Source organism: Talaromyces proteolyticus, assembly GCF_021365285.1.
Source record: "Talaromyces proteolyticus strain PMI_201 chromosome Unknown BGW36scaffold_12, whole genome shotgun sequence".
NCBI lineage: Eukaryota > Fungi > Ascomycota > Eurotiomycetes > Eurotiales > Trichocomaceae > Talaromyces > Talaromyces proteolyticus.
Window position 1 is genome coordinate 951137 of NW_025764288.1, and position 26458 is coordinate 977594.

Consider the following 26458-nt stretch of genomic DNA (forward strand, 5'->3'; position numbering starts at 1 on the left):
AAGTTTGGAAGCATCAGTCGACGACACTCTTCTTATCTGCCCAACTAGGCTGGATGCTTCGACAGACAGCTTCATAATCCTTGAATTTCAAGGGACCATCCTCTGGGACCCCAGGTGTAGTCCAAAACATCGCCCAGTTGCTTTCATGCAACTTCCATGTCCCTCTTGATCGTTCAAAGTACCATTTGTTAACTGGATTATCAACTCTGCTGCGCCAGCATACGCCCTGCGGTAAGCAGGAGCGAACCATGGCGTTGAACACGATATCGGCGACGCCACCTGCGCCTTGGCTTCGTTTCAAGACCGCGAATTTGTCGAGATAGGGCACAAGACGGGAGATGTTTTTCGGGTTGTTGCGATCAGACTCGGGAATATCGGGTGGTGTTTCCCAGGTCAAGATGGCCCCTCCTTCGTATTCGCCTGCAATGATCAGACCAGCAATACGGCCATTAATGCGATTAAGATAATCTTGGATGTCGAGTTTGCGGTTAAAGGAGTCCTCGATCAGATGCACCAAACGTGGGAGATCAATGCGAGGGTCCCCAAGACTTATACTTGATGTTCCTTTGACATGGTTTTCTGGAGTCCACGGAGAAACACGGGGATCAGGGAGGATTGTCAATGGCATTCCTCGTTTTACGAATGTTGATTGCACGACTGGGGGAATAATCTGGCCATTTGGTACCTTGTTCGATCCAAGTCGACTTGATGGGAGGGAAGATGAGTGTAGTGGTTTATCGGTCAGGAGATTGTGGATCAAGGGGTTTCTCTGGCGGCGCGTTCCTACACGAGAAACTGACAATGTCTCCTGTGGTTGAGGGTTCGCGGAGTTTGCGACATCTTTAGGCGTCGCGATAATCCCCGAGGTTGATGGAGGAAGCATGGCCAAGCTTTGCTGTAATAGTCGTAGATTTTCCAAATGTCCGTTTAACGGGGAATTTATGGACTCGGTTCTTGCTTTTCTCTGGTCTGGCTGCGAAGGCAGGGAAGCAACTTCTGATGCGAAAAACTTGGATATAGGATTGTTGTTAGCAATGGCTGAATCCGCAGTCAATCCGTTTGTAGCAGTAATGACACCATTCCTCAACGACATGGCCCCGGTAAGCTCGTCTTCAATATCCTTAAATTCCTGTTCCATATTGATAAAGACATGACCCTGTTGAGTCCCTCTGAATGCAGGGATGCCCCCTAATGGATCAAGGACGATCAATCTGTCTACTGAGACTTCTTTTTGAAGAACAGAAAACTTCTGTGCAGTAATAACTGGGTCCTCATCCGGGTCATGTTCTCTCTCCAACCCTGCGAACTCCCTGGTCAACGCCAGAATGACATCATTTGCTGGAACTAGAAATGCCTTGCAGGTTGATTCGGAGTAAACCACAGGAGTGATAAGCACTGTATGATTCTGCCGCAGAGGTTTGAGTAGGACTTGCCGAGAGATGACTTTAGGTAGTGTTGAACGACTATCCTTCATGACTAAGGCAGAATCCAAGCGACGTGATTTACCACCATCGCAGCGATCGATTGCCGCAGATAGGCGATCAGCTTGTTCTGACGCCATCTTCTTCCACGCCGTCTCGTTCTGCACAGGGCCAGGATCGATTACAACACAAGAAGCCATACCCAAACGCATCAGCTGCGACAAGGTTAAAGCCACCCCCTTGATGGTTTCATCGTCAAGGGATTGTGGAGCATTCAATTTCACCAAGGCAACATGTAGAGTTTCATCGAGGGATAATGTTCGCTCAACCTCCGGCGTATCAACTTGCCGGAACACTGGCGCATCCATAACCGACCTGGTAACGCCATAGAATGTCCCCAAATTGACACCTGGCTTCTCAGGTTCGACGGGAGGTTTAACGTTATGTTTATGTTGCACGGGTGGAGGTTTCTTCCGAAGCACTGACGGAAATCTGGAGAGGTATGACCTTGCTTCACGTTTTGTCGTGGCTGAGCTCAGTAAACTAAGGAAGAATTCCTAACAAAAGCAGACTAGTCAATTCAATGTTCACAGAGTGCAATATCATTAGATTACTTTCCTTGTCAGCTAGTTTTTCACGAGCTCGATGGCGGCCAGCGTTCAAAGACTCCTTGTCAGTCCATCCTAATTTCCAGTCACGCTGTTGTGAGGATGTATGGTATGGTCGTGCGGGGCATGAGCTACACGATAATCGTACTTGGGAGCTCTGATAAAAGATACAATCACGGGCCTATATTAGAAACAGTGTTAGCAGGTTTTCGAGCTATGAAATAATATAATTTGTACCCTGAACAAGGAACGTTTTGGAGGTTGAGAGCTCATGACTCATTGTTTGGAGAACGACGAAATGAGTAGAAGGGGCGACAACGGAGGGGTATAGTAAGAGATAAATTATGTCATATCAAAGATAATGATATATTATATACTAAAAAATGAGGGTGCGCAGTCAATGAGGGGTTGCGATGGAAGTATGAGGTGTTTTTCGGCGGCCAAAGGACTCATGGGTGGAAGAAAGGCGGAGATCTGCGCGGCTTCACCGCCGTCATAGGGCGCCTCGATAAGATAAGCGATAAGATAACAGAAATGCAAATGAGAACTCACGAGGCAAATAAATGTATTGAACGTTTCCAATTTAAATAGGAGGGAATGAACGTCTAGAGGATATTATTTGGTAAATCCCTTACTTTTAACCTTTTAAGAAACTATGCAGTGTATGCATATGTAGGTATAGTTTATTAGTTAAGCATTGAACTCTTTAAATATCGGGCAGCTTCCATACGGAGGATAAACACAACCAGAAACATATACGCCAATTGATGCACACGCAAATATATCCAATCTGTTGTTTGATCTACCGGCTTCGTGTACCCAAAGCTTCACTTTATCCTTATAGCGTGATGCGCACATATTTAAAGATAACTCCGTTCAATGTTAAGTTTCCACTGCTGGCTGAACGGTTAATCGAGCAGGGCAAATTTGTAGTTGCAGTAGGCCGCCGGAGGGAGAATCTCGATGTCTTTCAAATACACGGTAGAGACATTTTATGTTATTTGCTCGGGTTTTACCTAATTGCAAATTATGTTAGATTGCCGCTGAATGAACTGGGCCTATAATAATCGCTTTAAAATAATTCTGCTGTTCGGCCAGAGACTGCTCTACTGTTAGTAACAAGCGAGTTGTACGTATTCGAATTTCTGTACGCTGGTTAAACACAAATGTCATCACAAGTATTCCGCGGCCTACCTTCTATCTCGACCTCATATGTGGTTGCAAGCTCTTCGTCCCGATGAATTAAAATGGGTGCCTCGCGGTTCCATCTTCTCTCTTTGACGCGAACTTTCAAACCGACATTTTTAGCAGTATCAACCCATAAAATACCCTCGTCGTCGTCGGGGAGGTTACTATCGTCGGTATTGATATGGTCGCGTTTTGATTGCTCCCTAAGCCAGTCTTTATATATGCGGATAACTCCCTCCTCCACATTGAGTGCACTGAGCAGCCGCGTTGAATTGTTGGCGACTTTCACGAGATTCACCATGGTACATAGTTGCGAAAAGCTTTCAAACTCGTCAAGGCTTATCTGCTTTTTGAAAAATCGAATTTCATTGCTTATATGACTGTTCGCTTCAACCACGTCATGATGAGCTCCGGTCAATGAATTTTCGGATACCCCATTGGTGCCTGTCGGGGGTTGAAAAACATTATTCGAGCGCGATTCTTGATCCGTAGTGATATGATCGGGTCTAAACCTGGAGTAAACGGAAGACAACCGTGAGAGTTTCTCTGCAGTCTTGCAGTTCTCATACAAGGACCCTTTCCCTTCGTAATTGTTGCTCAGGCCGGGAGTTCCAAGGTACGTGCAGAAAGAGTGCGGGTCGGTTAGCCTTGAGCTTGGGTGAAAGCACTCTAATATTAATTTGTATTCTTGAAGCGATGCTGCGAGGAGAAGTCTGTAGTGTAGGATGCGTAGAATGATGGCGTGGAATCGATGTGATACGCTGGTGAGAGGAAGCAACGATCGTGTCGTGAAAGGAGTCAGGATTTGTACGAGGAGCTATAGTATAGATATCTTGGTTAGCTGTTATATTTTCATAGATGTTTATTTATTAGATGGAGAAGAACTCGAGAATGGTACCTCGTTAGGGAGTGAATAAATGTTGACTGCCTCATTGCTGTCAGCCATGAGTTGGCAATGTAGATCTCCAGAGCTTTGATAACAGTGGTTGTATGTGATTTTGGCAGCAAAGATAGAACGAAATCAATCAAAAATAATCATTATTGCCCAATTACCATGGGTCTCTCACATTGTATAATACGGAGGATGAGTATCAATCGCAGGTGAAGTGATTGCGGGGTGATCCTGATTAACTCCCCGATAAGGATTGATAAGCTGAAGTGGTACCCTGAAAGCAGCTCGGAGCTCCATAGTACTGCATCAGCTCTTGACATTTCTAAGAATATTACAAAGAAAAAAGAATTAAATTAAACCAATCTCCTATACTTCCTAAGAGTCTCAATTGGTAAAACTTATTCACAAATATAGAGGTCTCCCACGTAGTCCACCTTGGACGGCATATAGGTAGCGGGCCAATCGGAGACGAGATAGAGCACGGACATAAGTTGCCACCATTTCAAGAGTGCAGATTCATTTTCAACTTTCTTCCATAGCAACGAGAGAGAACACGTCATGGCTGGCCCATTGGCCAAAGGCTTGCCAGTACCAGTTCTCGGGCAAGAGAGAGACAATCCAGATAAAGATTTTGTTTTCTTGACGGTGAACCACCCAGAAGACGTGAAGAGTCGCAAGAACCAACGCTCAATTCGGAGTCGCGTTATGAGGGACATTGGCCGATCACGCCGTACTCGCAAAAAATGCCCTGTACAAGTGATATTCTCTTTGCAGGAAACCACATTGGCCTATGATAGACTCACACTTACGATACATGACGAGTGCATCCCCAACTCATTAGCCTCATGGCCATTTCCTGTGGAGTTGGATTGGCGGTCCAGGGAATTAGTTCATTTCAGTACGCACGAACTTACCATTATAAGTGGCATATTCTCATAAATTACAGTGAACTCAGAATCTGATTATGTGTATCGCCCCTTTCGGACAGTATGGTTTTCCATGGCATTGACCGATGCTGGCGCTTTTAAGCTAGCCATGGCAAATGCATCAATGTTTCTGGCTCAAAGCAAAGATCCAGAGAAATTCCGGTATGAGAATTGCTCAGAGACATTGGAATATTATGGACAGTGCTTGCGTCTCGTTATCAAGCAGCTTGAGGATCCAGATGATTGCCTCGGCGAGGGGGTTATCAACGCTATTTTGGGATTGATATGCCACGATGTAAGAACCGTTTGCACCGAGCGACAGCGACATAACTAATAAATTTGGATTAGTTATATGTTGGAACCTGGGATAGATGGACAGCGCATATCACCGGTCTTCGTCTTATTTATAAACGTCGTGGAGGCTTTCAATGCCTACATCCCAATCTGTCTTTATTCGCGTCTTGGTAGTCTATTTCCCGAGATTTCTCTATTGACGGTAGCTAATTCTTTCAGGTTTGACGTCTTGGGATGTGCCATTTATGACAAGAGGCCCTACTTCTCAACCGATATATCTCATCCCGAACCAGTACTAACAGAGATTAAGCCATTGTTACTACAGAATATGAAAGAGCTCGTCCAAACTTCTGCGGAGCTGATACCTGTTGCAAATGCATTGGAGCGTATTGCCTCACTAGCCCAATTCATAAATGTCAACTCCGCGGATCCTAATTTCTGGAGTAAAGAAGATGACATGGATCCCCTGCGTCTAATGGGACCGATTTTACACATTTTACTCTCCATGCCGCGCTTGGAGACAGACATCCAAAATATTGATTCCATATCCTATTTGCGAGAGATGACAAGATTGGCGATGCTCATAATTATGGCAATTGTGAAAAGGGCATATTCGTTTTCATTCAACGAGTTGGGCCTATTGGACAAAAAGTTCTCATATTTATTATCCACATATTCTACCTTATTCGAAACTTTCTTTCAGGATATTCAGTTGTGGTCTATCTTGACCATAGTGGCTCTGCTACCACAATCGAAAAACCGCAATTTATATATAACACAGGCCCGGAGACAAATGAGTTTGCTGGGTATAATCTCAGCAAATACAGCACTGGAAAAGGCCAGGGGAATGATCTGGATTGACGCCATAGCTGGAGCTACGTTGGATCAATCCCTTTCTCATGAGATCGACGCAAGGATCGTGACTGATATCCTCAGCCTCCGGTGATTCCTCCACTGACACTAATAACCTGCCCAGTTACCCACCTACTCTTCTCAGAGCAGATTAATAACACTGCATCCGCAATATCGTCAACTGTTCCGACTCTCTCCTCCGCCTTAGTCATGGGGACTAGAGCACTGTGTATCCTGTCTGAAACCGCTTTCGGTAGCGCGTCTGTATCGACAGGACCCGGCATTACGGTGTTGATAGTCACTGCATACCCACGGCCTAACTCCATGGCCATTGAGAATGTCAAAGCATCAACAGCTGCCTTGGCAGCCCCATATATTGCAACGGGACTAAAACCTAATTTCGAAGCGATGCTCCCAGTGTTCACAATACGGCCACCGCGGGGCATATGAGGAATGACAGATTGAATTAGGTAAATAGGAGCAAAGACGACGGACTTGAAAATCGTTTCAATGGAGGACGAAGTCGCAGTAAGGAATGGCTCGGGCTGGCCAGCGGCTGCATTGTTCACTGTTCAAACGGTCAGGTATAATGTTCTGAATGTACAGTTGAAGGGATTATACCGAGAATGTCAACGTGTTGAACCTGGAATTTCTCAAGTGTTTGTTGCACGAGTCCCTTTGCGCCCTCTTGAGTCGATACATCAGCCTGCACCACAACTGCCTTTCCTCCAGCGTCGATTATCTTCTTCGCAACGGCTGCAGCCCGTGTGGCGCTTGCGTCCGAGACGTGGTTGATGACCACCCATGCACCATTCCGAGCGAGAGCCGAAGCTATACCTGCTCCAATACCGGTTTCACGGCCGGATCCAGTGACAATGGCAACTTTTCCGTCGAGGGAAAGAGTGTCGGGTGACATAGTTGCTTTTGGTATCATGTATGAATGTCAAGAGATAATATTGTAGATAAAGATATAGCCAAGAGACGGACAATTGAAAGATTGATAGTCCAGCAAAATAGAAACTGGACGGGCCCATGGCGACGTATTTATACCCAAGTTCGTCTCTTATGACTCTTCTCTACTTTCATTTTAGACCTAAACGAGTTAATCTCGCGTCTTTATCCAGTCCGAAACCGCGAATTTATTGCACGTCTGTGATGAAAAATGGATGCATTGAAGCATCCAACGTAGAAACCCGCCGATCGCTTCCTTATTAGGAAAACGGTATTCCTAGCTGCATGAAGCTAGTCCATATATATACTACCTCAAACTCAATTAAAGCGGGTCCTCATTGACTGGGTTTGGCGACCCTCAGCCACAGTTTTCAGTTCATTCTAGTTTGCCTGTAGTTTCAACAATAATACAGAAAGGGTTTTTCTCTGTCTGTTTGAAGTAGTGTTGAAAGTAGTGGGCCTTTCTGAAAACAGTTCTCTCTGGGCTTTTCTTTGGGATTTTCAAAATATTACCCTAGATATTTATATAAATTAGTTTCATGCGATACCTTCAGTTGGTTATCTAACTCGTAAGTGTGAGGAATGGAAATTATAAAGTTAGAATTCTATCTTGTTTTTATAAACCCCATTTGTCGTCTTTTATATCTTGTAGCCATCCCTCATTGAATTATGGCATAATAAAACCAGCTAGCTCAGATCCAATATCGTATGTCAAGAGTAATCGAAACATGACAGATAAAACATTTCACTCTAAGGAGACAAGAAGATGCAGTGTATTACATTTTATGGACACTATTATAGAGCAATTGCCTTGAAGAATGCCGAATTCTCATGTCCTTGCACGACCTTTGCAACAGGTGTAACAGCAGCATTTGGATTTGCATCGCTATCTTGAATATAGCGGACATATGCCTGAGTGAATTGAATCCACGATGCTTTCTCGCTTCGAGTAGCGTGGGAACCTTCCCAAACCCAAATCTTCTTTCCAGTGTCAAAAACAAAAATGTCCTTGCCATCCAAGTCCGATGGTCTGATGGATTGGCCCTCCTTGACTAGCTCAAAGAGCACCTGTCCGGAAGCATCGCTGATTCTGAGCAGTCTCTTAGGCCGAGATGACACGTCACTCTTAGAATCTCCATGACCAGTTGCCTGAAGCGGCCGTGCAGATTGGAATGAGAGTTGATCCACATCCCTGCCACCCAATAAATCAACGACGATCTTCGACCGTGCCTCGGCCTGAGACAGAACCTCAACGTCGATGTGTTTGGCAAGGGTCAGGTCGTGCACCACCTGGGCCGCTTTGGCCTTTTCCATTGGACTGCTTTTATTGCCCTGCCATACCCAGATTTTCTCGCCCTTGTCTAGAACGAAGACATCATTGTCATCCAGGCTCCGCCACGTAGGCTCTACTTCATGTACAATAAGAGAACCCGCGCGTCCAGCAGCAGGATGCTTGAAAATACGAAGCAGGGTTGTGATCTCCTTAGGTGTCTCTTCTTCAACATGCCGGAAACCAGACGCAACGCCGCCACTTTTGATCGACAATCTGGGGAACAAGGCGACGAATTCCTCGGAGGGATACTGCTGCACTTCGCGATGCTGCGTGGCTGCTCCATGTAGAAACTCATCCAACTCCACGGTCTTATACGCCGCTGTGCCGGCCTCATCTTGCGACGTTTTGGACCCAAGCCAAAAGAAGATTTCATGTCCGAGCTTGTCTGCAGCGCCGCCATCATTGTCTTTTACCGTATAAGAGTAGAGGACAATATAGCTGTCACCATCATAGAATTGGCCATATTGATTCTTGGGTAATGGTACGACATGGAAATTCTCAATTCGCCAAATATGCAGACCCGCCTGTGTACCAATTTGGCCATCATTCCACGCAGGTTCCGTAGCTGCAGAATTGTATTTAACTTTGTGATCAATATCACTGCCAATTAGCTCGACATTGCTGTCTTTGATGTCATACTCTTTCAGATGAACAAGGCCTTCGTGGGGTGGCATTTTGTAAAGCTTTTTTATCTTTGTGAATTTAATGTTGGATATGTTGTATATTGAGAATGTGACCAATATTTTAATCGGTGGACGTTAAAGGGCTGATTCTATGCGGGGTTGTTCCAGATCTGGTGGGGCTGCATCTGTCCTGTAACAGGCTGTGCGGCTATCCCACCATTTTGGTGTCGGGTGTATTGCTTCTTGGTACTGATAGCTACAAGGTTTGTTCAATTTATGATCTATATCTAGTTCTAGGAGCAACGGGTTTGATAACAATCTAGAAGACAGAGGGTGGAAGAACTAAGGATCTTGCTGCTTACTCATGTACTAAATTCTTTTATATACTAGACTTCAAGAAGTCTAATATTGTGAAATCACCCAACAGTTCACAACATTTGCTTGGAGATATTCTCAATAATAGGCCACTCAAAATAAAATCATATGCATAACTGCTAGACCGCATTAGACAGGTTATTGAAGGGCCTGCAATTTTCGTTGTTGATAGGCCACACAAGCACTTCTATCTTTTTCTTTATGGAGTGCCTTCTGCTGCTTCAAGTTACTTCAGGAATCCTGAATTTTGTTCAAAAGTAAGCATTTGGAATATGAACAGGGATAAGACGTTCCTCATGAGTCCTTTCCTAGGAGTAATAATTAAACTCTCCATTTTATCTCAGGTTCTCAGCCCTGACCACTTTTATAACCGTCTGTAGAAACTCCTCTAGATAGCATAGCATCGTTTAGAACCAACCCTTTCCTCTGAAACTACCCGATCGTAGACCTATCAATCTTCAGATCTCCAGGCTGTCATCAACACGAAAACGTACTAGATGGAGGACGCGTTGAGAAGAGACCTCTATTTACACATACCTTTCTTCTATTGAGAATTGAGCGAGCAATACCGTTCTTGGAAAATATTCTTTCATATATATTGGTATTATATATGACTGAAAGAACGTTTTTAATTTGATATTCCTTCTTTGGACTTGTTTGTGACATTGACTGCTTTGCAGCCTGAAAAAGTAACTTTTGTCAGAACAATGCCAGGGACAATATCCGCTCGAATAGTTGTTTTTTTTGCTAGGAAGGTGGAGATTTGTCTGAATTCGTGGTTTTTGGAAGGCAATAGCCTTTTTATAACCACAACAGCCGTGCTGGTCGAAATCTATTTCAACCGACTTGTCCCCCTCGCCGATTTGATCTTCTATCAGATTCTGTCAAACAGCTTCTACTATCAATTATATTTCTATCAATTATATTTCTATCAAACTAAACCGACAGCGAACTTATGAAAATTCATCAACAAATATGCCTTTATGTCTTTCACACCTTTTCTCGACGCCCAAACGCACCCCAGAAGACAATGGAACATACGTGCTCAGAATGAAGGCCCAAACCCTTTACATTACATCGGCGAGCTTTTACACCCACGGCTGAATGATCAAATACATACCCAGACTAGAGTACAAGCAGAGAATTCTACCAATACGACTGTGATCCCCAGCCCTACCCAGCCCTATCCAGCCACGAGAAATTGGCGACGGGGAGGTGGTACTCTGGAGCCCATCACCCGTCCCAGCTAAGCCTTTCTTTAGATGGGGAAATCTACAACACTCCGTAGCTGTTGCTATATTCTCTCCATCGTGCGGAGTTTTCATCAAATTAAGTCTTTTTAATCACGGCTGGAAATATATGCAAATAATCGAGAACATCACAAGAGCGTTGAAAACATGCCAGTATATCGCCTAATGATTATTGACGAGCTTAAGTCTGAGATTTTACGACTTGTACGTCCGGCCATTAAGCAATTCTTCTACTGCCGGTTCAAGGTCAAACCTTTCGATGACTCTGTGATAGTCAGGCCCGAACATGGCCCTGACGTGGAGGCGCAGTGGGTAGCAGAGGCTGGCCGTGTGGTAATTGCATTAACTAGGGGACTTGCGCTAGACAATGCTTATGGTAGAGTGCCGGATTTGTCTTGGACTGATAAGTTGACTGTGGTTGATGTGAATACTGTTCCAGAACCCGCGTGGGTTAGGCTCGTTGACCATGACAAAAAGAAGCGATACTTGGAATTTTATAGTCCTTAACATATTTATTAAATTTTAAAATCCGTGCTTTTCATATAGATAGCCGCATGGTTTGCACAACCCAAGACCCTCAATACCTCCTGTGTGTCAACACGAAGAATTCGACGACTCTGATTCATGTCGGAACAGTTCCGCTCGCCAGTGACCAATGTATGTTCCAGAATATTTATCACGACTATAAGAATGTTCGCAAAGGACACGAATAGAATATTTCCATGCTAATTCCATTGTGGTTATCATGCTGACTGTAGGTAGTTTTAGCACGATTACCACGGTCCTTAATATTGCCTGCTAACTCTATGAGAATTTTCAACAAACTTAGTCGAGGACTTAATGAGGTACGTACAAATGTATAGAATTTTCTCATCGGACCAGTCCGATCTGAAGGACTCAGCGCACGTGCCGCTGCTGTAAGACAGGGCAGCCATGACTGTGCGATCAAAAGTTGCTATCACTCGCTGTCGAAGACATATACCGACATGTCCATATGTGCATGTCCATTTGATGCTTTCCTATGACAGGCTTATATTCGCACTATATGGACCAACAAATATGCTCCAGTCATTGACACCTGTCCTTAGAGATAGGGAATGGCAGTCCTCCAGCGCCATGTCCCGCATGCGCCAAACCTTCTGAATGACTGCTCTTGTTCGTGATATATTTGAAAGGGATAACTTTGCCATGACCTCTAGAGTTTCCAATACTAATCTTCTGCCGCATACAAGCTCTCCAGTTCTCTTGTCTAGGAATTCCTGATCATCCGTCGGATGAAGCTCTACTGCAGCGACGAAAATAGGAAATGCTAACCCGGCGGCGAGGCCTGCTTCGACCAACTCACAAATCCCTTCTAGAATATCTCTTTTCAGTTGACAAACGAAGGGCGTTGAAGGGCACGCGTCGTATAAAACGCAGTGATGGTAAAGAAGCACAGATTTCCGCTTGAGCTCTGCCGCCAAAAGTAGTGCATCATCATCCGAGCTTCTGTCGTCAGTCCGCACTTGCATAGCTTCTAGCCGCTGCTCTAACTCCGCAGATTCTCTCTCCAGGAAGTCGGCGGAAATATCGTCCCCTGTTTTCAGCCTGCTTACTTCAGCAATACGGCACAGTATGCTCACCAGATCCGGACTGCATCCCATCCATGAGTCGATGTGACCAGGCTGATCAGCATCAGCCCAGTATTCTACTCCAAACAATGCTGAGTTGCCGCAAGCAGTCCGGCTGATCACATCTTGGAACGCAAAAAAACGTTCTGTGAAGGCTGTCAACCCCCCAAAATCTTTGCCAAAATGTGTCGCTTTGAGTTGTCTGCTCCGTTGAATGATTTCTTTACTGGCCCGCAGATGTATTACCCAGCGATGATCACAGTTATCAACTATCTCATACAGGCATAGGAACATCATTATCACCAGTATTTGAGGGTCCCATGAGGAGTCTGACTCTGGGGTCTCCGCAGAGAGCAATCTTTTGCGGAGAGAAGTGATCACTTCTCCTTTCAGGTTCATGGCAGAGCGAGACCATTGCAGGTCACCGATACATCTGTGGCGAGCCGACAAGGCCAATACCGCCCGGAGGATATCATCCTGGCCAGGAATGCTGAATAGAGGAATAACGAGTTGAGCGAAAGGGGAGGGTGTTAGGCGCGATGACGTTGTTAGAGGACAAAGGCGAATAAGAAAATAGTCGAGGAGATGGGAATCAATGTTGGCGAGACTAGGATATGCACACGGAGTCGGAGAGATTGGCCAAGTCACCACTTGAGCGCTTTCGCATTCTTCGCTTGTACCTTCAACATCCAACATGTCTCCGCATTCTCGGCCAGCTTCAAACCGGTTATCAAAATCCCAGTAACCGAAATTGATAAAAAGATGAACCTGAATAAATGGGAAACTGCATCTTTCTACGACAGACGCAGGCTCAGCATTCGTATACGAAGCCTCAGACTGCGGTTTTTGGCTTTTGCTCCATCTGCCTTCCCGACCAAAGGCGAGACCGCGGTCCGCAAATTCCTGCTCCCATTTGAGCTGAACGCTATTGTCGCAAGCAAGGCCCCGTTGCAAGCAGTTCCGGCATTGCGGCTTAGTTTCGTCGCACTTGACTCGCCGCGTGCGACAGGTCTTGCAGCCGGTGCGGACCCTCTGTTTGATTCGGTTGCTATCGGTCTGCCCCGAAGCCCGGCGACGTGGCATCGTGCAGCGATGGAGTAATGGTCTGACTGATTTGACAGCATCAATTAAAATAGCTAAACCTCTTTCATCTTCACACCACAGGCGCGACGACTGCGCGGATCAAAAAACAGACAAGCCGTCACGAAGTGATGAGATAAGATGAAGGGAGGAAGACCTAACGTTACCCCGCACAGACCAAAGTGTTATTGTTGCTAGTCCAGCCGACATTCTAGAATGTACGTACGTTATACGACTTACAGTGCAACGGAATAACTTTTAATTATGTGGCAAGAGAAAATAATGTCCTCGAAGTTAACTTCTACTGGACTTATAATTTTGCTCCTTTCCTTGAAGGATCTAGAACATCTCTGATGTCCTTTATCTCAGTCCCTGGTCTGGTCACATTCCTAATCTCTTTCCGGCCACCATAACTCCACTGTTTCTTCAACCCACGCTCCGACCCCTCGAGGGCATCGGCAATGTAGTCGCCAATTATAGGAAGCATCTTAAAAGCATGACCACTATCACCTGTTGCTAGCAACAGATTTTCATGCCTAGGATGTTTGTCTATTAAATAATGTGAATCTGGCGAGTCGGTACACCAGCAGACCCGGGCTTCCACAAGTGGCCGGCCCGAGAATTGAGGCATGACGGCCGCGATGAACCGCCTGATTCCATCCGCTGCTTCGGTGGGAATTCCGTCCTCTGGATAATCGCTGGCATAGCGTGGGATGGAAAAGATGGTCTTCTTGCCGGTCTTCAAATCGGTATACTCGCCTTGACGGCATTGGTAGCCAGGAAAGGCGTTGCAGATTTTCATCAATTCTAGCAGGATCATTTAGTACAAAAACTGCACCAATACCCTCCCGAATCATTCTTACTGGTCTCTGGATCCGGCTCAAATGTAAAACCCAATTCCATGTTGTCAATAACTGGGATTCCTTTCCATTGTGCGATTTCTTCTTCTGAAAGGGCGACGTGGGCAAGAGTCCAGCACTTTGACCACAACTGTGTGGATAGGATATCGGGCAATAATCCTGGGGACGCCGCCCCTGTAGATAGTATATACCGTTCGGCCCTTAATATTTCACCCGAGGCAACTTTCACTCCGAGTAACATATTGTTGGTGTCAAGTTCAAGCCCTGTCATCGTTCCTCTACGGCCAGAAATGAACCTGACGCCCATTCTCTCCGACTCTGCTGCTAACTTCTCAAGGGCTTTTCGAGCGTGTGCCCAACCGGCCTCCCGATTCCAAAGACCCTTCCATTCTTCTAGGCCTACTGCGCCTGCTAGCTGAGGGCAGTGTTTCACTATTTGTTCTTTGCCTTCTATCAACTCGATAGATTTGGCTGCGCCAGCTTTACACAGGTTCTCATAGGATTCTTTTAGATTTTGAACTGCGTCTGGATCCCCACTCGTTGTCGTTATACGCCCCTACTTAGGAATTAGATCCGCAGACGCCCAGGTGCTACTGGTTTAACACACCGTCTCATAGAAGATGCCATTCCACATAGGTTGTCGCCAGGCATTTAATGCTTCAAGAGCTAGCTCAGTGTACAGCTCCTCTTCATACTCGGTCCGAATGATCTTATTGAGGTCATAGCCAGCTGAGTCTTGACTCGGCCAAGGATGTCGATCAATGCATACAATGTTGGTATAGCCACGTTTTGCTAAGTGAAAGGCTGTGCTTGTTCCAAACGTTCCACTTCAAAAAGTTCCCTGGTAAGTCAAGATGATTGAGAGATAAGAAAGGCAGTATTTTGATACATACGCTCCAATGATCAAAATTGAGGAGTCTTTTGACAGTGACATGGCTGCAATCACGGTTACCGAAAAAAATTGAAAGGAAGAGAAAAAAGCAGTGTTGAGGTCCGGAGATAGTTTCTTCCTGGGGAGGAACTCAGTTTCATGCTCTTGTTATACCAGTAATAAGACTGCGAATAGCTCGACTGATGGGGACGAGCTAGCGGCGATAATTCACATTCAGTAAATTCAACAGTCTATCCAACAATTGAAGGATGGCACATGATTCGCTCGCCTGGACCTTCCGGGGACCACACTTTGAAAGGTCCGGAGATAGCTCCGAAAGCCCTATCTGAAGGAACAATGCCGAAGCTAAAACTTCCCCTGCAGCATCTCATAGGTCGGCTTGGACCTTCCATTGTATTCGGGCACGAGACACAAAGACTATTTCAGGGTTTCAATCGTTTAGGAGCGCTAGTGCGAGATTCCTCCACAAATTGATTGCGCTTATCAGACTTCACGATCAAAGATTGCGCCGGGCCGGGTAATTTATCAGTGCTCATGGCTTTTAGTGGGGTTTGGCTATGAAACCTAAATGATAGTTTGGAATTAACCGCAATAAAAGGCGTTGTCTCTCAAAAAGCTCTGTGCGGCGTGCGATTACCACACTATGGGTTATACTCTGTATATATTTGGGTAGGAAGAACGGGTTGTCCTGTCTGTTTCGTATCCCAAAGTCGGGACTTGTTCTTCCGGACTTGATCTTCCACAAGGCTTTCTACCTAGCTACTTGCTAACAGCTCTTGTTTTCAATATTTACGCAAAACCTAAACACCATGGCTTCAGATGAAGATCAAAGGATAGGTACCGAGGTAAAAAGTACCATCCGGCAGGACGGCGCTTCGTCTGCGCCGGACGACCTCGAAGAGAATACGGACGACAAAATACTCGATACTGCCATTGGTACTGTTGAGGATGTCTATACTATTGACAGTGACAATTCACCCTTTCCAGAAGTACGAGCCAATGTGCCCAACAACGACGACACGTCAACCCCAGTCAATACGTTGCGCATGTGGCTGGTCGGTGTCGTCTTCACTGTCATCGGCACTGGGATCAATCAATTTTTCAGCATGCGTTATCCCTCCGTGACTATCTCCTCGCTGGTTGCCCAGTTGCTTGCTTTTCCTGTAAGGCACTGCGCTTGCACGTATTCTGCCTGTGAAGACGGTGCGCGTTTTCGACCGATGGGACGTAACCATTAACCCCGACCATCACTTCAACATCAAGGAACACTGCGTCGTCACAATCATGTCGAACCTAGCATTTGGACCCTCATGGGCAACGGACATTATCCAGGCTCAAGTGTCCCCGACATTCTTCAACGCGAAAAAGCCTGTTTCGTACCAATTCCTCCTTGGTCTGACGATGCAGTTATTCGGCTTGGGTATGGCGGGCCTCTCCTACCGCTTCATCGTTGAGCCTCCACAGATGATCTGGCCCTCAACTTTGGCGAATGCTGCACTTTTTCAAACTCTACATTCGAGGTTAAACCCCAGTGCCAATGGGTGGAGGATTTCGAGGTATCGTTTCTTCACTATCGTTTTTTGTGTAGCATTCTGCTGGGTAAGTACTATTTATTAATTAAAACTAATATTAATTACTGATGAGCATTATAGTACTGGCTTCCTGGCTTCCTCTTCACGGCTCTTAGCACATTCGCCTTTATATGCTGGGCAGCGCCAAGTGAGTTTTCGTGTGTTGCATCTTGAACGAGGAAGTTGACATCTTATAACCACAGACAATACCATAGTCAACAACCTTTTTGGTATGACAACTGGCCTTGCGTATCTGCCCACCACATTTGACTGGTCTCAAATCGCCTACAATGGATCTCCCCTGGTGGTTCCCTTCTGGGCACAGGCCAATGTCTTTGCCGGTTGGATTATCATATTCGCTCTCACTACACCAATTTTATACTACACCAATACGTGGTATACAGCATACCTTCCTTTCTCCGGAAGTTCAACGTACGACAATACAGGTCAATTATATGATGCCACTCGCATTGTTGACCAGCACGGCAACTTCCTCGAGGACGCGTATCAGGCCTATAGCCCCATATTCATGCCTGTGACCTTCGCTCTTTCGTATGGATGCTCTTTTGCTGTCATGACCTGTATACCAACTTTTATTTTCCTAAACTATTGGCGAGACATTTTTGGCGCCTTAAAACCTGACCGCAAAAAGGATATTCACGTTCGTCTGATTGAGAAATATAAAGATGTGCCGTCTTGGTGGTACGCGGTCTTAACTGTCATCGTCCTTGCACTCACTATCATGGTACAGGAGGTATACCAGACCGAGATGCCAGTCTGGGGAATCTTTCTCGCCTTTGCTATGGCTCTGCTGTATCTAATACCCACGGGATCTGTATATGCCGTGGCAAACCTCAACAGCAACGTTTTAACCGTTCTGGGTGAAATTATTTCCGGTTATCTCATACCAGGGAAGCCTATTGTGCTACTCATCTTCAAGTTCTATGCATACACAGGTCTTAGTCAGGCAATGCTTTTCGCAAGCGATATGAAACTGGGTCTTTACCTCAAGATTCCGCGCCGCACACTTTTCGTTGCACAATTGACAGCATGTATTCTTGGCTCGTTGACACAGAATGCAGTTTTGCTCTGGATGCTGCATCATGTGGACAATATTTGCAGCCCCGACCAGTCGAATGGATATACCTGTCCCCAAGGAACAGTCAATTTCTCGTCCAGCGTGATCTGGGGAGCCATCGGCCCATCACGCCTGTATAGTGTAGGCAAGATCTACTCTGGCCTGCTTCATTTGTTCTGGATTGGAGCCTTGCTACCTATAGTGACCTTCGTGGCTAAGAACAGATGGCCCAATAACAAATTATTGAGAAACATGCATTGGCCGATCTTCTTCGCGGGCACAGGCAACGTCCCTCCCGCGACAGGAATCAATTACACGTCTGCATTCGTTGTCTCATTCATTTTCAACAAATGGATAAAGGGCAAATATGCCCATTGGTGGGCTAAAGTAAGTGCCATAAGCCTTACGTCGTTACTCATTTCCCCATTGCCTCTTCTTTAATTTCTTAATTAATATATTAACATACTGATGACTGAAATAGTACAACTACGTGCTCTCCGCCGCGTTAGATTCTGGCCTTGCTGTCTCTGCGGTCATTATTTTCTTCGCTGTGATCTTCCCTGGCGTGTCAGTGAATTGGTGGGGGAACACCGTGCAGGGCACCACGATTGATGGCAAAGGTACGCCATGGAAGCCGATCCCGGCAAATGGAACTTTTGGCCCTTCGACATGGTCCTAAGCTGGCATGATATTTTACATAAACAGTCTGGTAGTCCTAGTTCTCTTTAATTGACCTCGTTAATATTTAAACGCTTATGGAATGCGAGCCTTTCGTCGCCAAGATCATTGCTCAAGAATTAGGCTAAATTTATTTGTATTTAAGAAATCATTCAAAAGTGTTGGATATTGTAAAAGGATAGTCTCTTCTAATTGGATCACCTGATCAATGTCATATGTCTCCTAGGAAGCCAATTCGACCTTGTGTGTCAATCAGGTACGACCAAGAGGGAGGTTTAGTCTCTCCCAAAATGGCAGAGTTAAGGTTCATAGAGAAGATTTGTCTATGGAGCCCCGGATGTGCACGGATTCAATCGAACTTTGTTACTCCGCAGCGTATGGGTGGTACCGCGGTTTTTTAAGTGAAAATTATTTCTGGATTGGGAAAATTGTGTCCGTTTTGGTAGGCGACCCCGCATACAAAGAACAAACAAGGCACATACATCAGTACCCGTAAGTTTATAAAAGGCTCTACACTTGTCGCAATGTCTGCAGGAGATTCCAAGATATCGAGGTGTCAATTTTAATCCTTCATATAGGACTGCAATCTAATATCTATTACTCCAGAAATCTACAATAACATCCAACATCGCAACGGAAAGAGAAAGAAAGAAAAAAAGAAAATGGCAGCCTTGAGAACAAATATCAAGATGTTTGTTGACTCAGGCAATAGAACGTATCTGCTCACTACTGTCATCCTCTCTGTCATATTTGCGATTCTTGCGATCAAAAGAGGACTGCGAATCTTGCAAGGTATCTATACAATAATTGCTATCTAAACACTTATTTGTGTAAAAGACACACCAGAGCTAACTAGACTGGACACTTAGAGTGGAAATTCGCGCGTCTGAATCATTGTCGGAAGCCTCTAGTGGCATCATCTGGTTTTCTGGGGATTGGTCGCATGATCTCGATGCTGTCAGCGATGAAGAAATGCGAGGCCTTGGAGCTCATCCGAAGCTGGCATCAACAGTATGGGAAAACATATCGCACATCATTGGGCCGTACAGTCATAATGACTATTGAGCCTAAAAATGTGCAAACAATTCTTGCTCTCAAATTCAAAGATTTTGAGCTAGGGCACTATCGGAACAAAGCATTGGCGCCACTTCTTGGTCAGGGTATATTTGCCAGTGATGGCGAGATATGGGAACATTCAAGGGCTCTTGTGCGGCCGAACTTTGTTCGTAGCCAGGTCGCGGACATTAAAATCTACGAGAGACACGTCGCCAAGCTTATCGCAAATATCCCTGGTAATGGGCAGACTGTAGACCTACAAGACTTATTTTTTCGGATGGTAATGCCTCGGCAACAAATTTTGGAAAATGTGAGCTAATAATATATCTGTGGAAGACCATCGACTCTGCTACCGAATTTCTCTTTGGGGAATCCATTGATTCGCTCAGTGTTGGTAGTCAACAATCAGCTTTTGCGAATGATTTCAATACTTCTCAAGATGGACTGGCCATTCGCGTCCAAATGGGACCTCTAATGGTCTTCCACAAAAATAGCGCATTCTCAAAGGCAACAATTGACGCGCGTCGTTTCGTAGATCAATTCGTTCAGAAGGCTATTGACTATCGAAATGCATGCGGTGACAAGAAGAATGCCTCCAACTCGTTGGATCAGCAATATGTCTTTCTCTACGAGCTTTCTAAGGAAACTGTGAATAAAACAGTGCTGACTGATCAGCTCTTAAATATCCTTCTAGCTGGTCGAGACACTACTGCGAGTCTTCTTAGTATTACATTCTTCATTTTGGCTCGACGTCCTGACATTTGGGCCAAACTGAGAGAAAATGTGCTAGGTTTAGAGGCAGAAAGACCCTCCTTTGAAGATTTGAAGTCAATGACCTATCTTACGTGGGTTTTGAACGAAAGTGAGTCTAAAATTATCTTCAGCTCCCTTTCGAAGGCTAAATTCAATCAACAGCTCTGAGACTATACCCGGTGGTTCCAGTCAATACACGCATGGCCAATAAAGATACTTACCTTCCCGTTGGTGGAGGTCCGGATGGTAAAGACCCGATATTCGTTCCAAAAGGACAGGAAGTCTTCTACAGCGTATATAGCATGCATCGTTTGCCCGAAGTGTACGGACCGGATGCGACCGAGTATCGACCTGAACGATGGGAAAATTTAAAGCCAGGATGGGCTTATATCCCATTCAACGGAGGTCCAAGGATTTGCATCGGCCAGCAGTTTGCTTTAGCGGAAGCTGGTTATACGATTGCACGTATTGTTCGGCAATTCACGAAAATTGAATGTCGAGACACGAGACCTTTTAAGGAGGGTCTTACTCTTACCTTGGCTAGTAAGAATGGAACAAAGGTAGCTCTAACTCCGGCATAGCAGGATATGGGTTTCTTTAGTATAGCCAACATGGAAAATACATACTCATGTTTTATGTATTATTATGGTTATTGAGATCTCGTTCTAAGATGTTTCTTTTCCCAAAATACACTGGTAGATGTGTATTCCAAGTCGACGTGCCTTGCAAGTTTTCGGGTGCTCGGTGACGATTAGTTATGGCGCTGACCCGCGGATCCGAATGCCAAGTCGGGGCCGGTTATTATGCGTGGGCGCCTCGTGTTCAGCTTAGTTCTAACTGAAAAATGGATTTGTTAAATTTCCACGATATTATTCAATAGGGGTTACCTAAACGATGCATAAGAGGAGAGTACAGGGTGAAACCCCTATTAATCCATTAACCGACCCTTTTGTAAACCGCGGAGCCGCGTTACTTCATACTGTGTGATGTGAATATGATTGTTTAGATGGGCCATTGCCGTTGCTGTCATTCCCAGTTTGGTCTCAGTGTCTGTTTAGACTGTATCAATACATACGGACACTTTTGACTATATTCGGTTAGCTCCAAGGCAAGGATCGATGTTCTCATTTGCTAAATAAGTCAAGTTTCGAAGAGGATGCACTAGAGACAAAAACAGGACTAGTGTCCAATTTTTATGTACCTCTATTGGACCAGCCATTACCCCAGGTACAGAATCGGTTAGTGGATGCTTCATATCTATCGTTTAACCCCATTTAATAGTGATTGGTATATAAGCCCTCCCCAATCCTTGGATTTGCATCGCATGTGTGGTTTACTGGTGCCTTTTATACTGACCTGAGAAGTCTGGATCTTACTCTCTCGTTCGACAGCCCATATGGCGAAACAAGTCTCTACTCAATTTCAACCGTTCACAGATTGTCCGAGTATCTTGGTACCAGAGCGCGCTAAATTTGGTCCCAAGACATCATTCAGTCTGCGAAAACAAACGGCTTGCGATCGGTGCCGAGCAGGGAAACGGCGCTGTAACGCTGTTAAAGGACTACCGTGTGCCAATGAAAAGCGAAAACGGTTGAGGTGCTTGTCTTCTGAAAGAAGTCAGCCTAGGTAAGATCTTTTCATACCTTTTTAAAGAGATACCATTAATCATTGACCAATGTACTACATAGCTAACCCGAATTTGAAATAATTAGAAAACAGGTATATACGAATCAGTCATATGCTCTTGAAGAATGTTCCGTTTTTAAGTCACCTCCTGGTGACATAGACAAGCAATCCCAGCGAAAACGCAGGGCAGCATTTATGCCAGCTTTTGCCAAACCTTTTTCAGCTGCAATAACACCCGGCCATCTGCAACGTCTTTATAAAGATGGGGTTTTCGATGTTCCCAGCACCAGCTTACAAAATGCTCTCCTACGGACATTTATCAACTACGTGTTTCCTTGCATCCCAGTCGTCGATTTGGAATTTCTTGAAAGTATTACCAAATCCCGGAAAAGTGGGGAGGCCAATATTAGCTTGCTACTTTACCACTCCATCATGTTTTCGGCAACAAGTTATGTACCCATGGAGGACCTCATACGCGCCGGTTATTCTAGTAGGAAAGAGGCTTGCGAGCCCTTTTTTCAGAGGGCAAAGGTACGCATGCCAATACGTCAAAGTCATAAGCTAATTTCTTCCAAAAGCACCTTTATGAATCGGGCTATGAATCTGATGAGCTCATCATTGTTCAGGCTCTCCTTCTGTTGACCTACATGTCTGGACAGACAGAAGACACTAGAGACTGTTGGAACTGGGTAGGCGTAACTGTATCAGTGGCTCTGAAATTAGGACTCTTTCAGGACCATCCAGGCCCTGAAGTCTCATGCATAGACCAAAAGTTGCTCAAGAGAGTTGGCTGGGCGTGTTTTATGCAAGACTGTTTGATTTCTCTAACCTTAAGATGTCGGCCGAGAATTCAAAAGCATGACTTTCAGCTAGAGTGCCTGAAAGAAGAGGATTTTGATCTTGACACGTTGATTACGGATATTAAAGCGGGGTCTTTCGAGTTTTGCTCAGCGAAAGACTTTGTTATACAGAAGGATTTGATCCTTCTGTGTGTTTCAACTGCTAAGCTATGCGTTTGCATCAATATGGTGCTAGAGATTCAAGGGAAGAACAACAATCAAACGAACAACTCGGCATTGATTGAGGTTATATCATCGCCACAATACCAGACTCCAAGTTATGATCATATTGACCAACTGCTTACGTGCGATAAAAATTTGACAAACTGGATGCACTCTTTACCACCAGCGTGCAAATATCGCGCTTCAGGCAAAGCCGACACTGAGGACTCTAGTTTTGTTGTCTTTCTACAGCGCTGTCTTCTCCATATGATATTTTACACAACCGTCTCAATCCTACATCAGTCTCGTTTCATGGCTTCGTCGGCTAACCGCACGTGTGATGCCGCTTGTCAGATTACTACGATTGCCCAAGTGCTTCACGAGAGCAAGCTTCACTACTACTTGCCTTCTCCTGGCATTACAGCCATTCTAGTGGCCATGGTTATTCAACTTCTTGAATCGCAACCTCATCCTTCTCGACAGCCGCGGAATTCAGCAGCGAAGAATCTTCATTTATGCATAGCAGTGATGAGTGACTTATACGAGGTGTTTCCAGACGTGGAGGTAGCAATATCCGCAATTAGTAGTATCATACCGAAAATCACATCCGCGCCTCCTCGTTGTTTGGAAGATTGCGATTCAACTCTGACAGGTTTACGATTAAGAAATAACGGCAGCTTCCATTCTGATTCAATTGGCTACAACACACCAAAGACAAACCTTCTACCATTTGGACTCCCCATTGAGTTTGGTGACAACGTTATGACTGATTCTGGATGCAATTTTCCAGAGTATACCACTCCATTAAACAGTTCGTTAGCCTTCGGGAACTGGGAAGGTATCGACCCGCTCTTCGGATATCCAACAGAAGCTTCTCCCGGTGAAGAAGAATTATATCAGATATACTGCTAGATGCTGTCATATAATACTCTTCTGATCTGATATTTTCAATCAATTTGTAGGACTATTTCTTTTGGTTGAGATGGATTTCCTTCGGACATTATATCTGCTTGCATTTAACCTACTGTAGCTTCTCAATTGGATTATTATAAGCCAATCAGGGGTTTCGGATTACGTATGAATTATTTTTCAGGGCAGTTAGGATCTGGATGAATTTATATGACGACCAAGAATCATGTCACCCAGAATAATAACTAGCTAGAATTGATGATAATCTTCTTAATGAGGGGAACCCCTTTTTAGCGTAGTGGTTTTCTGGCCAACAAATTAGCATAATGACATTAATAATAATATTGAATCTGGGTTGCTTACTCTACCCCGCATTGTCATGCATGCGCCGTACTAACTGCATTCATATAAAAGTCTCCGTATTGATACCCGTAATCAACCATAAATTACATACACCCTGGTCTTCTTTTTCGCACACCCTTCAATCTCATTAACAAACCAAGCCTTGCAGACTCTATCATACCATTGGACGCGGTGGGCGCTCTATTATGCGGGGTACACTATCCGGGGTGCATAGGTTACAAATGACCTGTAACTGATTATTCAAGCTTGTTGAAAGGGGCTGACACGTGAATGACAGGTGACAGCTGCTGGTTATCGATTTCATCAACTAGAGCACGCGTTTTGCACAGAGTGAGTTAAACAGCGATTATATTGCGCCCTACTTCAGCTCTCCAGTATTTATAAACAACATGACGCCGAAGGCCTGTGACCAGTGTTATCGGAATAAAGAGAAGTGCTCATTCACACTGGCTGCCGAGGTATGCACCCGATGTCGGCACCTGAAAATCCCTTGCCATATGTCACGCAAACAGAAGCGACTGGGTCGTAGGCCAAATTCCAAAAGTTTTGTTCACGGCAGCCTGCATATTTGGGATTACGAACGAGGCAATCAGATCGAGACAAACAATTCTAGATCGTCTACTCGCGCTTCTAACTGTATTTCTCCTTCAACTAGTGCAAGCTGTCTCGATTTAGCATTGCCCCGAGAGAAAAAAGAAGATGACGAGCAAGATGTGCCGCTAGCAAGGGTATTGGATCAGATACTCCAATACCACTCCACACTCCAAACAACGACGGATGCGATGCGGATCGTGACGCATGATGTACAATTCGCCGTAATCCACATACCTTTTACGATGGGCCGCAGCTTTATGAATGATCTTCGAAACTCGGTCTACTCCGTCCTATCGCAGTCAGCCCCGACCCTCACAGATGGATATATAGCTTTTCTGGTGTTAGTGGCACATTGTCAAGCTTCCCGCCTTTACTGCACCACCCCCGATTTATACCGGGGAGCAAGAGCTTTGCGGGTTCTACGCAATATCAAGACAGTGAGGCATCAAGATGCAGTTGGTATTCTGCTTCTTGGCCAAGTTTTATTTGTATTTGAGATCCTCACCGACACTTTTACGTCTTCCGCCCATTCTATTGTCCGGAGCGCACTCATCTCAGCACGCCGATGGTATCCATTCCTGTTGCAAGAGCCTAGATTCGATACGATTACCATATGTCCGATAATTATGGATACAGTATGCTGCCTGGTATACCGAGAAGTGCCTGTAATTCGCTTATGCATCCAAAACCGAATAATCGTTGATCGCTTTATGGGTGTAAGCTCTACACTTATGCCTCTTTTGTATGACCTTTGTGTGATAAGCCATATCGCAAAGTCCGCAACGGCCGGAATTACTCTGAACTCCCCAAGGACAATAGATGAAGAGCACCCCGACGACTGTTACTCTGACATAGAGAAGAGCATTGAGGATTGGGTGCCGACCCTGCCTCCTGATTTCCTTTCTGCGTACGACAAGGCCGAGGTCCAAATGATGTTGACGCAAGCCAACGTTTACCGACTAGCAGGTTTGCTAGTCATTCATCGCCTTAGATATCCCTTTGGAGTACGGGATAGTGTCGCACAGCATTATGCTAATTGCATCTTTTCTGAAATGTCATCGTCTTGTGCTGCATTGACTCAGGACGGCATGAGAGCACTTCCCATCATGTTTCCCCTGTGGATCTCAATGTTTGAAGTTGAAGGTCCTGGTGAGGACCTGCTGGAGAAATTTAGTTGCTTTCCGTTGCCAAGTGTGTGCATGTCAAAGCTATGTGGTTTTGTAAAACATGTCAGGATGGCTAAGGAATCCGGCTACAACGGGTTATGGTTTGATCTGGTTGAAAATAACCTCCATTTTGCTGTTATACCTTAATGTCTCATTCTGGTCATCTAGAGAAGCCTTTGGCTTCACTTGTCCTATAATCGCCCTCATTGACGGGTATTTGGTGAGTCTTCGATCAGAACCTAGCAATTCCGCAGGCTTATATAGATTGGAGCAGACAACTTGCTACACAAACGCGAATCCGATTCTCGAATACTCTGCTAATGTCTTGTAACGAATCGTCCAAGTTAACGCAAAAGCCCATGCCAACAGCTATACCAAAAAGTATCTATATTCATCCGGGTCATTGAATTGGATCGGTATAGGAGCCAGAGGAAGGGCGGGTGGGGTCGATGGGTGACACAAAGCCTGATCCGTAACCCGCTGATCAGTAATCACTAATTATCGATTG

At 45.1% G+C, this 26458-nt stretch overlaps 11 protein-coding genes across 11 annotated transcripts; 5 read left to right on the top strand and 6 right to left on the bottom strand.

Moving 5' to 3' along the window:
- Positions 1-13: 13 nt before the first annotated feature.
- On the bottom strand, positions 14-2478 carry BGW36DRAFT_411113 (mitochondrial amino-acid acetyltransferase; the record flags this gene model as incomplete). The annotated part of the gene is given in 3 exon segments (XM_046219163.1): positions 14-1964; positions 1984-2210; positions 2267-2478. 3 exon segments carry the CDS (start codon positions 2300-2302, stop codon positions 14-16), a joined length of 2214 nt encoding a protein of 737 aa, XP_046067529.1. The 5' UTR covers positions 2303-2478.
- Positions 2479-2696: 218 nt separating this feature from the next.
- On the bottom strand, positions 2697-4319 carry BGW36DRAFT_388317 (F-box domain protein). Its single transcript, XM_046217212.1, has 3 exons — positions 4116-4319; positions 3224-4034; positions 2697-3174 (listed from the first exon to the last, which is right to left on the bottom strand). Exons 1-3 carry the CDS (start codon positions 4161-4163, stop codon positions 3062-3064), a joined length of 972 nt encoding a protein of 323 aa, XP_046067530.1. The 5' UTR covers positions 4164-4319; the 3' UTR covers positions 2697-3061.
- Positions 4320-4624: 305 nt separating this feature from the next.
- BGW36DRAFT_52943 (uncharacterized protein) lies at positions 4625-6518 on the top strand. The gene is made up of 4 exons (XM_046222396.1): positions 4625-5007; positions 5056-5330; positions 5384-5499; positions 5549-6518. The coding sequence occupies exons 1-4, from the start codon at positions 4668-4670 to the stop codon at positions 6273-6275; spliced, it is 1458 nt and encodes a 485-aa protein (XP_046067531.1). The 5' UTR covers positions 4625-4667; the 3' UTR covers positions 6276-6518.
- On the bottom strand, positions 6262-7097 carry BGW36DRAFT_304534 (putative short-chain dehydrogenase; the record flags this gene model as incomplete). Its single annotated transcript, XM_046211981.1, has 2 exons — positions 6262-6749; positions 6803-7097. 2 exons carry the CDS (start codon positions 7095-7097, stop codon positions 6262-6264), a joined length of 783 nt encoding a protein of 260 aa, XP_046067532.1.
- A 609-nt stretch (positions 7098-7706) lies between these two features.
- BGW36DRAFT_388321 (uncharacterized protein) lies at positions 7707-9210 on the bottom strand. Its single transcript, XM_046217213.1, has one exon. The coding sequence runs from the start codon at positions 9137-9139 to the stop codon at positions 7928-7930; it is 1212 nt and encodes a 403-aa protein (XP_046067533.1). The 5' UTR covers positions 9140-9210; the 3' UTR covers positions 7707-7927.
- Positions 9211-11732: 2522 nt separating this feature from the next.
- On the bottom strand, positions 11733-13406 carry BGW36DRAFT_400721 (fungal-specific transcription factor domain-containing protein; the record flags this gene model as incomplete). The annotated part of the gene is made up of 1 exon (XM_046218658.1): positions 11733-13406. The coding sequence occupies one exon, from the start codon at positions 13404-13406 to the stop codon at positions 11733-11735; it is 1674 nt and encodes a 557-aa protein (XP_046067534.1).
- A 307-nt stretch (positions 13407-13713) lies between these two features.
- Positions 13714-15197, bottom strand: BGW36DRAFT_400722 (putative sarcosine oxidase; the record flags this gene model as incomplete). The annotated part of the gene is made up of 4 exons (XM_046218659.1): positions 13714-14210; positions 14267-14819; positions 14871-15090; positions 15157-15197. The coding sequence occupies 4 exons, from the start codon at positions 15195-15197 to the stop codon at positions 13714-13716; spliced, it is 1311 nt and encodes a 436-aa protein (XP_046067535.1).
- A 767-nt stretch (positions 15198-15964) lies between these two features.
- Positions 15965-18654, top strand: BGW36DRAFT_419891 (small oligopeptide transporter, OPT family; the record flags this gene model as incomplete). Its single annotated transcript, XM_046219480.1, has 5 exons — positions 15965-16318; positions 16356-16754; positions 16808-16874; positions 16930-18191; positions 18286-18654. The coding sequence occupies 5 exons, from the start codon at positions 15965-15967 to the stop codon at positions 18481-18483; spliced, it is 2280 nt and encodes a 759-aa protein (XP_046067536.1). The 3' UTR covers positions 18484-18654.
- A 490-nt stretch (positions 18655-19144) lies between these two features.
- BGW36DRAFT_400733 (cytochrome protein) lies at positions 19145-20872 on the top strand (the record flags this gene model as incomplete). Its single annotated transcript, XM_046218662.1, has 4 exons — positions 19145-19274; positions 19352-19818; positions 19875-20400; positions 20454-20872. The coding sequence occupies 4 exons, from the start codon at positions 19145-19147 to the stop codon at positions 20870-20872; spliced, it is 1542 nt and encodes a 513-aa protein (XP_046067537.1).
- Positions 20873-21979: 1107 nt separating this feature from the next.
- On the top strand, positions 21980-23948 carry BGW36DRAFT_388331 (fungal-specific transcription factor domain-containing protein). The gene is made up of 2 exons (XM_046217214.1): positions 21980-22448; positions 22496-23948. The coding sequence occupies exons 1-2, from the start codon at positions 22113-22115 to the stop codon at positions 23828-23830; spliced, it is 1671 nt and encodes a 556-aa protein (XP_046067538.1). The 5' UTR covers positions 21980-22112; the 3' UTR covers positions 23831-23948.
- Positions 23949-24579: 631 nt separating this feature from the next.
- On the top strand, positions 24580-26097 carry BGW36DRAFT_363779 (uncharacterized protein; the record flags this gene model as incomplete). Its single annotated transcript, XM_046214495.1, has 2 exons — positions 24580-24648; positions 24703-26097. The coding sequence occupies 2 exons, from the start codon at positions 24580-24582 to the stop codon at positions 26095-26097; spliced, it is 1464 nt and encodes a 487-aa protein (XP_046067539.1).
- Between the last annotated feature and the right edge of the window lie 361 nt (positions 26098-26458).

What these genes read in the sequence shown, in the direction of transcription:
- BGW36DRAFT_388321 (XM_046217213.1), bottom strand. Translation starts at nt 9,139, where the DNA reads ATGCCACCCCACGAAGGCCTTGTTCATCTGAAAGAGTATGACATCAAA.
- BGW36DRAFT_52943 (XM_046222396.1), top strand. Translation starts at nt 4,668, where the DNA reads ATGGCTGGCCCATTGGCCAAAGGCTTGCCAGTACCAGTTCTCGGGCAA. An exon ending in CAGGGAATTAGTTCATTTCA is followed by an intron (nt 5,008 to 5,055) that starts GTACGCACGAAC and finishes CATAAATTACAG; the next exon opens with TGAACTCAGAATCTGATTAT. An exon ending in TGGGATTGATATGCCACGAT is followed by an intron (nt 5,331 to 5,383) that starts GTAAGAACCGTT and finishes AATTTGGATTAG; the next exon opens with TTATATGTTGGAACCTGGGA.
- BGW36DRAFT_388331 (XM_046217214.1), top strand. Translation starts at nt 22,113, where the DNA reads ATGCCAGCTTTTGCCAAACCTTTTTCAGCTGCAATAACACCCGGCCAT. An exon ending in CCTTTTTTCAGAGGGCAAAG is followed by an intron (nt 22,449 to 22,495) that starts GTACGCATGCCA and finishes TTCTTCCAAAAG; the next exon opens with CACCTTTATGAATCGGGCTA.
- BGW36DRAFT_388317 (XM_046217212.1), bottom strand. Translation starts at nt 4,163, where the DNA reads ATGGCTGACAGCAATGAGGCAGTCAACATTTATTCACTCCCTAACGAG. An exon ending in TTTATTCACTCCCTAACGAG is followed by an intron (nt 4,035 to 4,115) that starts GTACCATTCTCG and finishes TCTATACTATAG; the next exon opens with CTCCTCGTACAAATCCTGAC. An exon ending in ATATGAGGTCGAGATAGAAG is followed by an intron (nt 3,175 to 3,223) that starts GTAGGCCGCGGA and finishes ACCAGCGTACAG; the next exon opens with AAATTCGAATACGTACAACT.